The sequence below is a fragment of the Macrobrachium rosenbergii genome, chromosome 11, assembly GCF_040412425.1.
Source record: "Macrobrachium rosenbergii isolate ZJJX-2024 chromosome 11, ASM4041242v1, whole genome shotgun sequence".
NCBI lineage: Eukaryota > Metazoa > Arthropoda > Malacostraca > Decapoda > Palaemonidae > Macrobrachium > Macrobrachium rosenbergii.
The window spans coordinates 50,653,117-50,668,116 of record NC_089751.1 but is presented as its reverse complement, the minus strand read 5'-3'; the positions used below and the strand labels follow the sequence as shown (position 1 = coordinate 50,668,116).

Genomic DNA, 15,000 nt, shown 5'->3' with positions numbered 1-15,000 from the left:
GAAAGTAACCGGAAAAAATTTATGTGGCAACATATGCCTAAATTGCTCAGAGCAATTATACTGTTTTGATGTGTTATTATTGTAGGTGGGAGAGTGACTAGTTTGGTGTATAAATAGAGCTAAGATGAGGGTTAGTGTCGTGGTATGTTACTCAGATGTCGCGGGGGGTTCGCGTCTCCACCAGGGCGATGAAAAACCACTGGCTCTGTATCATGATCAGTTAATGCTGCGGTGTGGGGCCTGCAGTGGGAGGTTGAAATCAACTTTCTTTGGAAGCTTGAATTTCATTTCAAGTTTATCAGTGAGTTATCAGTTGAATTGAATTTGACCGTGACAATCTTCTCGATTTTTCTTTGCAGCCACCAAGTGCTATGTTATGTGAACTAATGGTGGAGATAACATAAAGATATTATGAGTGCATGTGGTCCAGAGATTCTGGCCCTTCAACTCACCAACCAAGCGCCCCATAGTCAACTTCCAAATATTGCGGATCGAATCGAGTCCATTTCTTTGAATCCCATTGAGCATCTGTTGATCTAATCAGGGAATAATATATTCATGACTTAGCTGACTGTAATGGTTTTTTTAGCAATGGCTTGTGTGTGTGTGTGTGACATGTTTGCACTCAAGGATATGAATGTTTATTGTGTGGTGAGGACTTGATATTCCAGTTGAGAAAGGGTAAACTTTGTAGTTGTCCATCTGATTTCATGCGTTAACTGCTGAATCTTTCTGAAAGATTATATTTGGTTTTAATAAAGCAAACTTGCATCTTAACCGCTGAATCATTCTGGAAGATTATATTTGGTGTTAATAAAACAGACTTGCATCTTAACTGCTGAATCATTCTGAAAGGTTATATTTGGTTTTAATAAAACAAACTTGCATCTTAACTGCTGAATCATTCTGGAAGATTATATTTGGTGTTAATAAAACAAACTTGCATCTTAACTGCTGAATCATTCTGAAAGGTTACATTTGGTTTTAATCAAACAAACTCAGGTGAGAAGCTTATTGAAAAGCAAAAACTGCGTAACTGGAATCACCCGAGAAGGAAAATGCTTGGCAGCCAAATAATGACGGAAGGAGAAGCACATAGGCAGAGAAAAGAACAAACTGTGGAGCATGCGAGACAATAACTTGGAAGTGGAAAGTAAACCATCTGAATGAACATTGACGCAGAGAGGGTTGTTTTCCAAAACGAGGATCACGCCCTGCAGAGAGGGTTGTTTTCCAAAACGAGGATCACGCCCTGCAGAGAGGGTTGTTTTCCAAAACGAGGACCAGAGGGGCGTGTAGGGGAGCTTTGAAGAGTCTGTCTGGCACGTGTTTGGGAGGACGGGTGTTCGGTGTGCAGGGGATCAGAAATTGGAAGTGAATGACCTGTTTAAAATTGGAAGAGGAGGAGGAGGAGGAGGAGGGTTACATGAACTTTACAGCAAGGTGAAAATACTGAACGAAACGGTTACTGAAGGAAACAATTTCTGAAGGAAACTGTTACTGAAAGGAACGGTTACCGAAGGAAACGGTTCTTGAATGAAACGGTTACTTAAAGAAACAGGTACTGAAGGAAACGGTTACCGAAAGAAACAGGCACCGAAGGAAACGGTTACCGAAAGGAACGGTTACCAAAGGAAACGGTTACTGAAAGAAACAATTTCTGAAGGAAACGGTTACTGAAAGGAACGGTTACCGAAGGAAACGGTTACTGAAAGAAACAGGTACCGAAGGAAACGGTTACTGAAAGCAACAGGTACCGAAGAAAACGGTTACTGAAAGGAACGGTTACCGAAGGAAACGGTTACTGAAAGGAACGGTTACCGAAGGAAACGGTTACTGAAAGGAACGGTTACCGAAGGAAACGGTTACTGAAAGGAACAATTACTGAAGGAAACGGTCACTGAACGAAACGGTTAATTGAAAGAAACCGTTACTGACAAGGACGGCTACCGACAGCAACGGTTACCGAAAGAAACGGCCTCTAATCCGACGGCACGCTGTCCTCTGGTACTTTGGGTGTGCTTCCTTGGGTTACATTCAAGACTTGGAAACACTTTCATAACTCGCTACGTGCTAAAATGCAGCAAGAAGCCCTTAAGCTACCTGAGTGCGCAGTTTTCTTTACTGCTTTAGTGTGGGAGTGATATTTATGAGCGAGGAGGGATTTTCAGAATCCCTAACTACGCGGGAGAAAAGCAAGATGCTGGAATCTGCTTGATACCACTCTTTCGTCTAATACTTACTAATTGTTAGATTAGACAATTTTTACCTTTTGTGGGCCAAGAGGACCAAGTCGTTTTAGGAGTAATTTCCATGGGCATGGTTTCTTAAACTGTGTTGTTATTATTATTATTATTATTATTATTATTATTATTATTATTATTATTATTATTATTCAGGAGATGAACCCGATTCATATTGAACAAGTCCACGAGGGCCCTTGACTTCAAATTCAAACTTCCAAAGAATATGGTGTTGATTTGAAAAAGGCAATAGAAGGTAACAGTGAATAAGAATTACAAGAAGAGATTTTTTTCCAAACCTAACTTTAAAAAACTGTACCTAGCACAGATACTGAATGTATCAAAGTATAACTGAATCTTTTTTTTTTACCCACAACAATAAAAAAAAAGGAGAGAGTAGCTATATAACTACTCTCACATGGTTCGTGATGAAAACTGAAATTAAGATCACCAGGAATTAATAGCGTGCACTTCCATCGAAAATTAAGCCTGTCATTTATCTAAGTTTAAATCCAGACGTAGGAATAATATTATAATATATATATATATATATATATATATATATATATATATATATATATATATATATATATATATATATATATATATATATATATACATACATACATACATACATACATATATACATACATACATACATACATACATACATACATACATACATATATATATACATATATATGTACATATATACACACACACACACACACAACCTTATCAGCAGTTCACAAGGTTATGATAACAACAGCGGGAATTATTAAGATTTGTGTAACCGCTCTGGATAAACTAGATATGAAAATAATATTTCCATATGAAAGGAAAGTCGTCCTCTTTTGTCACGGAACAAACCAAAGGTGCCTGGAATGACTTTGTTGCGAGTTTTAGATAATTAACGTATAGATTGATGTATATCTTCTTTGTTTGTAGGCATGTGTACACTAATATGTTTATGTATGTACGTTGACTGATCTGCTGTTTCTCTCCGGTATGTACGCGCGTGTGTATGTATGTTTTATATGCCTTTAGTGACATTCTGCCGTTTCTCCAACAGGAGTGGAAAACAGGGAAAGGCACAACTGAATTACCGGGAGAAGGAGAAGGACATCCTAGATGAGCTTTTTCAGACAGGACGCTACGACAAGCGCATTCGCCCGTCTGGGGTCAACGGGACAGGTGAGACCTCAATTGGGTCTTTAAAATGGCCCCGTTCGTCAGTAGCTCATTTCTTTGATATATACCGAGATTGTCTTCTCCTTTGAATATCACTTGATGTAGTAGATTCAGTGTAGGTATGGTGTGCAAACTAACTTATTTGTAGATTCAGTGTAGGTATGGAGTGAAGTTAACTTATTTGTAGATTCAGTGTAGGTATGGAGTGCTAGTTAACTTATTTGTAGATTCAGTGTAGGTATGGAGTGCAAACTAACTTATTTGTAGATTCAGTGTAGGTATGGAGTGGAAACTAACTTATTTGAAGATTCAGTATAGGTATGAAGTGCAAACTAACTTCTTTGTAGATTCAGTGTAGGTATGGAGTGCAAGCTAACTTATTTGTAGATTCAGCGTAGGTGCAGAGTATATATTAAATTATTTTTAGAGTGCAAGTTAACTTATCTGTAGATTCAGTGTAGGAACGGAGTATATACTAAATTATTTTTAGAGTGTAAACTAATTTATTTGCAGATTCAGTGTAGGTGTAGGTGTGGAGTATAAACTAACTTATTTGTAGATTCAGTGTAGGTTTGGAATATAAACTAACGTATTTGTAGATTCAGTATACATGAGGATTGTAAACTAACCTATTTACAGATTCAGTAAAGGAATGAAGTATAACCTAACTTATATTATATAGTAAATTCATGGATCTGTTTGAACGCCACTTCCTGAGCTTTAGTTAGTTAAGATATGTCAGCATTATGATGAGAATATGTTTCATGACATATTGGTATATATTCATAACCAGTAATCTTTAAATACCTCTTCTGTATCTACTTACAGTTTCATTATACTTATAGTATGAATAGTGTATTTTCGTAACATATATATTATATATATTATATATATATGTATGTATAATATTCTCATTCATTTGCTTATCCAGTGCTTCGTAAACATTACCTCAGAATCTTCATCTATTTACAGTAAATCTATAGTATAAACAGCATTATATCTTATATATATATATATATCCCACTTCATTAACATAATGCAGTGCTGTTTACTTGTCTGATTATGAACGGTATATTTAGATTTATGACGTCAGGAAAATTGAGCCAACGCCTCCTTTAATGAAAGTGAATTTCCCATTGTCATGGCTCCATTTCAAATGGATCTTTTTTTTCACATATTTAACTTGCAGAGACAGGTGTGTCTACCAGGAAATAATTGGGTTCTTCTTTTTATATATATATATATATATATATATATATATATATATATATATATATATATATATATATATTATCATTTACTAATTAGTCTTCTGATTATATTCCAGATTGCGCACTAGGATTATCTAAAGAACTTGATAGTGTCTTGTCAAGTGTGATACATTGGATTAGAAACAGCTAATTATGTCTTTTTCTTACAGCTATTATTGTAGTGCGTGGCTGATTTTGATGTTGTGCTAATCTTCTCTTTAAAAGATGTTTACTCAACTCCTTATTTCTACACAGGTAAGCGTTTGCGACACACGCACACACATACACAGATAAATATACACACAATATATATATGTGTGTATGTATGTATGTATGTATGTATGTATGTATGTATTTATATATATAGAGAGGGAGAGAAATTCTTTATTCCACTTCAGAGTTACAGTGGAAATTAAATTTTTATTGTGCTGATTTAGGACTCATATATATATATATATATATATATATATATATATATATATATATATATATATATATATATATATATATATATATATATAATGATAACTCTTGCTGATTATAATTTTATTTCATGGCCGTACTAACCAAGCTTAAGTCTGAATCCTAAATCAGCACAATAAAAAATTTAATTTCCACTGTAACTCTAAAAGTGGAATAAAGGATTTGCCTCTCTCTCTCTCTCTCTCTCTCTCTCTCTCTCTCTCTCTCTCTCTCTCTCTCTCTCTCTCTCTGTGTGTGTGTGTGTGTGTGTTTGGCAGTCAGGGGAGGCCCTCGCTTTTATTCTCACGTAGTTTTAACCTCATTGGCTGAAGAGGCAAATAGGTATTTACTTTCATAAACAAGAAAACGCCATTGCGTTAGCCTTTTCCACAGCCTTTTTTTTTTTTTTTTTTTTTTTTTTTTTTTAGCCTTTTTGTCTTTTTAGTCTTTCCCTATCGTACGTGAGCCCATAAACAGAAAGCAGTACGTGAACATGGTTCTCACATCAACAGGACGACAGCTCAAGAAAAACAAAAAAATCTCTCCTATTTTGTCTGTTCAGAGTGGCCACTCCCTTGAATTCGAGTTACGTGTGCCATGTCTCTCTCTCTCTCTCTCTCTCTCTCTCTCTCTCTCTCTCTCTCTCTCTCTCTCTCTCTCTGCTATATTTCTTCTTTTCTTTTTTTTTTTAGATTGTTTCTTTGTCACGAATAGAGATCCTGTTCCTTAGGGAATTTGGTGTTCGAACCAAGAACCTTTCAGGATTTCAGGATTGTTCAGTATGGACGTTTGTTTAATCTGAATGAATGATAACGATGGTAATCATCTGGACATCCTACAGTAATGAAATACTTCATATCTTAGACTTTTTTGCGTTTGTCTGTGGTGAACTCCGAAGGGGAAAAGGCGTCATCCTCCCAAGGAAGAAGAAGAAGAAGAAGAAGAAGAAGAAGAAGAAGAAGAAGAAGAAGAAGAAGAAGAGAATGTCACGGCATGAATTGGAATTGGGAAGCCGTCTTTAAAACCAGATGGAAATGATGCGTCTTCTAATGTCTCACAGGCAACGCCCTGTGTGTACAGGACAAGGCCCTAGGGAGTGGGCGTAGGGACAGGGAAATTGGGGAAGGGAGTTGGGGGGGATGGGGTAAGGAAGAGCGAGGAGGCCTTTGAATACCTAGAGAGTGGATGTAGTGAGGAGGGGGGAAGAGGATGATGGCTGTTGGATAGCTGGTTCTCTTGCATTTCCAGAGATTAATCAGTTTCGGTGAGGGAGTTAGAGAGAGTAACATGAGGAAGAAGAAGAAGAGGAGGAGGAGGGGGAACTTGATGGGATAAGGGGAGATAGGGACGAGGGGGTAGGAGGAGGAAGAGATAGAAGAGAAAAAAGGTGAGTGCCTTACCTGCAATGCGGTCTGTGTGTGTGTTTCTGTGGTCAAGTAGACTCATCCTTTGGTTCCAAGACTCATCGTTTTTTCTATTTAGGTTCGAGGTCAGCCGTAAGATTTTTTATATGTATATTTTTTTTTTCTGGGCAACCTGGATATTCCACATTCCATCTCGGGGCATCTTGGGATTAATATTGTATACTGCTGTAACCTTTTTGGGAGATGAATTTGTGGTCCAAGTCAAGAGTCTGAAACTAATTTCTCTCCCGATTGTATTCTTATCTGCAGACTTTGCCTGATGCCTCAGATGGAAAGTTGCTTCGTTCATTTACCTAGACAAATTGTCTTCTCTTTCGTCTTGTTTCCTTAAATGAAATTTGAAATTAAGAGAAACTGGTCCTACAGTACCTTTCTAGGAGTCGGGATATTTCGTTTCAAATTACGGTGCTTCTTCACAAACCTCTTCTTGTATTATTTTTTTTAATGTCCTCCAGAGGTATAGATACTGAAAATCTGTCTGCACGTAAAGGCCATCATCCCACTATGAGGGCTGGAGCATCCCAGAATAAGAGACTATCATTTTATTTGCCGTAGCTAAATGCGGTTTAATGCCCTTTGCATATAGTTGACGCCGGACGAGGAAACTGTTAGGAATACTAATGTTTCAGAATTTGCCTGCAGATTCCACCTCTCTCTCTCTCTCTCTCTCTCTCTCTCTCTCTCTCTCTCTCTCTCTCTCTCTCTCTCTCTCTTCAGTTTGTTAACAGTCTGACATTTCCAAGAAAATCAGGATTTTTTTTAATAACTCTCAGAATCTTGCAAGAGAATTTCGGGTCATTAAGTTGTCAATGGAAATTCTCTCTCTCTCTCTCTCTCTCTCTCTCTCTCTCTCTCTCTCTCTCTCTCTCTCTCTCTCTCTTACATACACACACACACACACACACACACACAAACAGACAAATACAAAAAGTGTAAAATACAGATAATTGGAGACAAACTGGTGAAATTAAAACTGACCCAAAATCATTTGCAAACACATACTTTTGAAATATGAGCTAAGTGTAATTAAACAAAAAAGTAAAATTAGATAGAAAGGAATAGGATAATTGAAACTGAAGGACATTACATAGTGACCGTTTCATTTCTTACTTCATTTTTGTGTTCCATAAAAAAAAAAGCTCCATATCCTTCCATTAAACCTCCCTGACGTCTGTACTAGTTTTTTTTTTTATGCATGTGTATTTCATTTTGAGTTGTAGCACAGAAAACTGAGTCAAGTTTCACCTCCCTTCAGGAAACTCACTCAAGTTTCACCTACCTTGAGAAAACTGACAAGTTTCACCTCCCCTTAGAAAACTGACTTAAGCTTCACCTCCCCTCAGAAAACTCACCCAGGTTTCACCTCCAATCAGAAAACTGACTCAAGTTTCACCTCCCATCAGAAAACTCACTCAGGCTTCACCCCCATACAGAAAACTGACTCAAGTTTCACCTCCGCTCAGAAAACTCACTCATGTTTCACCTCCTTACAGAAAACTGACTCAAATTTCACCTCCCATCAGAAAACTCACTCAGCTTTCACCTCCCCTTAGAAAACTGACTCAAGTTTCACCTCCCTCAGGAAACTGACTTAAGCTTCACCTCCCCTCAGAAAACTGACTCAAGTTTCACCTCCCCACATAAAACTCACTCAGCTTTCACCTCCCCTCAGAAAACTGACTCAAGTTTCACCTCCCCTCAGAAAACTCACTCAGGTTTCACCTCCCCTCAGAAAACTGACTCAGCTTTCACCTCCATACAGAAAACTGACTCAAGTTTCACCTCCCCTCAGAAAACTCATTCAGCTTTCACCTCCCCTCAGAAAACTGACTCAAGTTTCATCTCCCCTCATAAAACTCATTCAGCTTTCACCTCCCCTCAGAAAACTGACTTAAGTTTCACCTCCCCGTAGAAAACTTACTCAAGTTTCACCTTCCCTCAGAAAACTGACTCAAGTTTCACCTTCCCTTAGAAAAATGACTCAAGTTTCACCTCCCCTCTGAAAACTAACTCAAGTTTCACCTCCCCTCAGATAACTAACTCAAGTTTCACCTCCCTTCAGTAAAACTTACCCAACTTTCACCTCCATACAGAAAACTGACTCAAGTTTCACCTCCCCTCAGAAAACTCACTAAGCTTTCACCTCCCCTCAGAAAACTCACTAAGCTTTCACCTCCCCTCAGAAAACTCACTAAGCTTTCACCTCCCCTCAGAAAACTCACTAAGCTTTCACCTCCCCTCAGAAAACTGACTCAAGTTTCACCTCCCCTCAGAAAACTGACTTCATCTCCCCTCAGAAAACTGACTCAGGTTTCACCTCCCCTCATAAAACTCACTCAGCTTTCACCTCCCCTCAGAAAACTCACTAAGCTTTCACCTCCCCTCAGAAAACTCACTAAGCTTTCACCTCCCCTCAGAAAACTGACTCAAGTTTCACCTCCCCTCAGAAAACTGACTTCACCTCCCCTCAGAAAACTGACTCAAGTTTCACCTCCCCTCATAAAACTCACTCAGCTTTCACCTCCCCTCAGAAAACTGACTCAAGTTCCACCTTCGTACAGAAAACTGACTCAAGTTTCACCTCTATACAGAAAACTAACTCAAGTTTCACCTCCCCTCAGAAAACTGACTCAAGTTTCACCTCCCCTCAGAAAACTGACTCAAGTTTCACCTCCCCTCAGAAAACTGACTCAGGTTTCACCTCCCCTGAGGAAACTGACTCAAGTTTCACCTCCCCTCAGAAAACTGACTCAAGTTTCACCTCCCCTCAGAAAACTCACTCAGGTTTCACCTCCCCTCAGGAAACTGACTCATTTTTCACCTCCATACAGAAAACTGACTCAAGTTTCACCTCCCCTCAGAAAACTCACTCAGGTTTCACGTCCGTACAGAAAACTGACTCAAGTTTCATCTCCCCTCAGAAAACTCACCCAGGTTTCACCTCCCCTCAGAAAACTGACTTAAGTTTCACCTCCCCGTAGAAAACTTACTCAAGTTTCACCTCCCCCCAGAAAACTAACTCAAGATTCACCTCCCGTCAGATAACTAACTCATGTTTCACCTCCCCTCAGTAAACTTACCCAACTTTCACCCCCATACGGAAAACTGACTGAAGTTTCACCTTCCCACAGAAAACTGACTCAAGTTTCACCTCCCTCAGAAAACTTACTCAAGTTCCACCTTCCTCAGAAAACTGATAAAATGTCCCTATTGTTTTTGTTAGGCATGCAATATATATATATATATATATATATATATATATATATATATATATATATATATATATATATAATATTTGCTCTTTATTAGCCTTTCCTACGTAATAATACTTACAAGATATTCCTCCCTCGCTCCCTCCCGAGTTATATCGCCGCCATTCGCAATGCGTTATACGCAAATGGTCGCCCCGGATTTACTATTCTGTTTTTCGACCCTTGACTGAGATGGCGGCGCGTAATTACGGCTGGGGGACAACGTAAGTATTTGTCGTGTGTCTCAGGTCATTTGGCCTTAAATGACGACGCTTGTGCTTTGCCTAATTACGCTGCAGTGTTCCTCCTTCCTCCTCCTCCTCCTCCTCCTCCTCCTCCTCCTCCTCAGGCGGACAAAGGCGTGTGTGGATTCTCGCGTCCTCTGGTTTACGTCTTGCTCGTAATAACCGCGAATCTCGTGTCTGCCCTGTTGTTTAAATATGTCTCCCGAATGTCGTCTCGGTCTCCCAGTTTGTTGCTGCCTGTCCCTGGCGCTTCTTGGTTGCGTTCCAGAGCGCTGAAGTGGACATAAAAGCGTTAGCGTTCGTACATAAGATTGTTGTTCCGTCATTGTTTTTGTACGGGGTCATTGGAGAAATCTGTATGCGTCCCTGTTTTTTTTTTTTTTTTTGTTGATGGGAATTGTATTTCTTTCTGTAGAAGTGATGCTAACGAGAGGAAAAATGCTGCCACGTTTCACCTATAGTTTATTTTTTTTTTCGAAACTGAAAGTGTCTCTCTTTTTGTCATGGAATGGAACAAATGTCAACAAAATGAACGAATCGGAATTGAGCCATTATATATATATATATATATATATATATATATATATATATATATATATATATATATATATATATATATATACATATATACACACACACAGCCATGAGCTATCATTATACCATTAATCCCTCAAAGGGATTTTGACCTGACGCAGGCAAGGTGGTGGCGGGGGGGGAATTAAAGCAAAGTACATTGTTTGCGCCCTTATACGAAAGGGCGCGCTTTCAGAGAGCAGAGGGATCCCATTCACAAAAGCACAAAGCACCAAGGTTTTCGCTCATCCCTAAAATCTCCCGTGTTCATTTTTTTTGCGTAATTTCAATGAACCCAGGGACGCTAGAGATTCCGCGGGATTCCACTTCTGAGGAAAAATTGAGTCATGATATGGATTCGTGGCGGATCATGGGGGAGGAGATGTAGGCAGATTATGCTGAGGCTCTGTTATCGGCCTACTTATCGAGAGCTAAGCTCTCCGTGAATTTCCAAACATATTTAACCTCCTTTTCAAATGTAGGAGTTGACGCAGCGCTGAGTCTGTGGAAAAGTGTGTTTATCCTCGCTGTATACTAAGGAAAATAAAATTGATTAAGAACACTCTTCAGTGGTCTTGTCTTGCTCTGTTTAGAGGCCCCATGACGAGCGAATGGCGTCTCCAAAGATCATTCACTTGAGAAACACCACTTGGGTAAAGCGAGAATCACTACGTTATCTCAGTAAGGCCGTTTCGTAACTGACCAAACTGTGAATTCTAAACTTTACGGGGTAAAGCTAGAGTCCATACATTGGTATCTCAGTAAGGCAGTTTCTTCACTGACCAAGCTTTGAATTTTAAACTTCCTAGAACCTAAGGCACTAAAGCTTTGTCGATTTCGTTCGTAATTCAACTACCAGGGCACTGACAAATCAGAATTCTGCTTTTGGAGTCCCTAGGTCTAGAGTGTTAGAACCTCCAGGATTCTCCTTTCGTAATAATGAGTTCCACTGCCAAAGGCATTCATGTTTGACGAAGAGACAGAACACTCTAAGGGCATGTTTCAGGCTTAATTCATTGATAAACTTCTATTGTTCGTTTTGGTTACAGACCAACCCTGAAATAGCTTGTTGTCGCATCCGTTATATAACTCGTTTTTAGAAAGTCATTGTTCATCATTTTCCCGTAGGATGAGTCCAGATATAGGTCATTTGTGTGACCATGCCACCTGGTTTACCAGAGGTCTGAATGACTTGCTAATATCATTATCTGCGTTCAATTATAAGAATTAAATGCGCTACACAACCCGGAAATATTGATCTTCCTAAGGAGTTTCCGTTAACCTTCCTGTCGACTTACGCCTGAAAAAAACTGCACTTCTCTCTGAGAAACTAAAACATCAAAACTTTATTTAAAAAAAACCTTGGTTCAAGCGTTGAAAGAAGCAAAATTAAAATGAAAAAAAAAACACGCACCTAACTTTCCTTTGATCCTGGTCTAGCTTATCTCAGTTCGAGTCAGACTGGAGTTGATTGCAAATCTTCTGGAGTTCAATCACAACTTAGCCTCCGTTATAATCAAGCAACTTTCATGGGTTTTTTTGGGGGGGATTACGAAGAAAAATTGCGTTTTCTGTTGTCCTTCGGCCAGTTATCAATTGCCTGATGGTTATCGTAATTGATTTTTATTCTGTCGTTGCTGGAACTGGCGAAAATAGGCCAGATTTAGTATGATTTGTGCTGTAGGAAGAGAAGATTGTCAGTTGGCATTTTTTTTTAGACTCGTATTCCTGGGCTGTAAATTGGAATATAAAATTTAGGCCAAAGGCCAATCTCTGGGACCTGTGAGGTCATTCAGCATTGAAAGAAAAATTGAGAGTAGGTACGTCTGAAAGGTGTAACAGGAGGAAAACCTCGCAGTTGCACTATGAAACAATTGTTTGCAGAGGGTGGAAAGTAAGACGGAAGAAAGTGAATATGAACGTGGGTAGTCAAAGGAATGAAAGAGGTTGCAGCTATTGGCCGAAGGGACGCTGCAAAGAACAAGTATTGCCTACAGTGTACCGTGTGAGGTGCACTGATGGCGCTACCCCCCCTACAGGGGCAATTAAACTGGCAACGATTCTTATCTGTTAAACTGGGCAGGACAGTTTCTCTTAAAAGTGTACATCATATTGCACAGCGCCTCACATGAATATAATAAGCTAAATTCCATCGCGGACCGCTCACTCATTCTCGAGGTACCTTGCTAAACCAAATAAACACGTAAACGTACACACGGACACATTTGGAAGAAATATAGAAACTAATGGACACACGAGGATAACATGACTAGAACCAACGCATGAAACTTGGCTTCCCCATCACGGTTCATTTGTGTTTCCACTTCTCAGTATTGGTCTCTAAAACTGTCATAGATTTTCAAAGCATAAACGGGAGAAGAAGAAGAAGAAGTGACTCGGAAATTGTCATAGATTTTCAAGGCATAAACGGGGGAAGAAGAAGAAGAAGAAATGTCTCGGAAACTGTCATAGATTTTCAAAGCATAAACGGGGGAAGAAGAAGAAGAAGAAGAAGAAGAAGAAGAAGAAAAGAAGAAGAAGAAGAAGAAGAAGAAATGACTCGGAAACTGTCATAGATTTTCAAGGCATAAACGGGAGGAGAAGAAGAAATGACTCGGAAACTGTCATAGATTTTCAAAGCATAAACGGCAGGAGAAGAAGAAGAAATGTCTCGGAAACTGTCATAGATTTTCAAAGCATAAACGGGGGAAGAAGAAGAAGAAGAAGAAGAAATGACTCGGAAACTGTCATAGATTTTCAAGGCATAAACGAGAGAAGAAGAAGAAGAAACGAAAATAATGAATGGTACCGCCTGACTCTACTTGAACTTCGGTTCATTTTCACGCATGCGCAATATCCATCTAACCAGTAATCAACTAAGCAAGTGTTCATTATAGAAAGTAAAAATTAAGTTCGGCGACACAAGCTCATTCGACGCGAGAGCCATGTTTTCTTCTAAATTAAATAACTTTCTAAAAACTGTAGTGTCCTTCAAGTATTCCACGCAAGTGAACTCGAATGCCATATTCATTTTGGTGACTAGAAATGAAATCTTTTATTAAGAAATCCGAGGAATTAAGCAGGCTCTCTTAATTAATGATGTTATTAAGGGTTTTCAAAGACTTCGCTTTGCTCTACTGTTCTTGTGAAAATAAAGTACATTAATAATATCAGGTAAAAGTATTAGCAGCAGAAGTAGTATTATTGGTAAAACAAAAATCCTCTACACACTCTGGCGAGGAACATTAAAATCTCCATTTTTTTTTTTTTTCTTTTGAGCAGTGGCTTTTACCACTTCCTATTTTAACGTGATTATCTTATTTTTGTAACGTAATTCCTTTCCAATCGTTCCTTCCCCAGTTTTCTGATATAACTTCTTGGCAGTAAAGGTGCCTCTGTGTACAACTTCTCAGTTCCAGCAGTCCTTTATTCCTCACACCTTTGGACTGTGGAACAATCTCCCTGAGGATGTTGTGCATTTGGAACCTCAAAAGTTCGAGAGAAGATACAGTGCTTTGGTACCCTACAGCAATTCTCATTGTATTTCAATAATTCCTTTACATTTTGTACCTATATACTGTACTTATGAATTTGGTAATCTTTTTTTTTTTCTAATAACATTTCTTCTGCCGAAGCTCGAATTTCAAGTCAGTGGCCCCTGTGGGCTTGTCCCATGTGAATAGGGTTCAGCTGCTGAATAATAATAATAATCAGAGAAAACGCTGATCATATCAGCCAGTGAAGACTTACTGTTTTGTAGTGTTTAGGTAAGTAAGCACGCACTTATTACTTTCAAAGGTGTAGGAAGTAGCAAGAATAAAGTGATGCATAATAAAACCCAACGATGAAAAGAGGACATCCGAGCTCCGACTGAGAAAGCAAAAGGACGAACCAGACAGTTTTGATCATTCTTGGGACAACCGAAACGTTTCCCTCCAAGCGTTTGTGAGGTCCAACTTTTTTTGTTTTTTGTTTTTTATGCGGTCAGGGGAGAGCGATAATATATCAAGACACCACTCCAACTTCTGCAGCGAGTTCTTATTGGTCTTTTCCCGCCGCGGTAAATAATTTGCGTCAGCTTCCTCCTCCTCCTCCTCCTCCTCCTCCTCCTCCTCCTCCTCCTCCTCCTCCTCCTCCTCCTCCTCCTCCTCCCCTCCTCCTCCTCCTCCTCCTCCTCCTCTTCTTCTTCTTCGTTCCGTCTCAATATTTTGACACGAGAATATTTGAAAAATTGCTCTTGGGGAACAACGCGACACCCAGCTGCAACGCCTCAAAAAGACAGCGGCAGAAATAATTTTTACGAATTCCTCCTCACGCGAACCTTGGTTTTGGTGACCCCGTTAGGGGCTAGTGCCCTGCAC

The 15,000-nt window shown here is 39.2% G+C and overlaps 1 protein-coding gene across 13 annotated transcripts in view; it reads left to right on the top strand.

Annotated features, from left to right (window-relative positions):
* The window catches only part of GluClalpha (glycine receptor alpha 1), an 88,589-nt gene that overhangs the window by 26,075 nt on the left and 47,514 nt on the right, over positions 1-15,000 (top strand). For all 13 annotated transcript variants that reach the window (XM_067111978.1, XM_067111972.1, XM_067111977.1 and 10 more), the window contains one exon: positions 3,316-3,437. In XM_067111978.1, the coding sequence (XP_066968079.1) occupies positions 3,316-3,437 (122 nt within the window). The remainder of the gene's footprint in view (positions 1-3,315; positions 3,438-15,000) is intronic.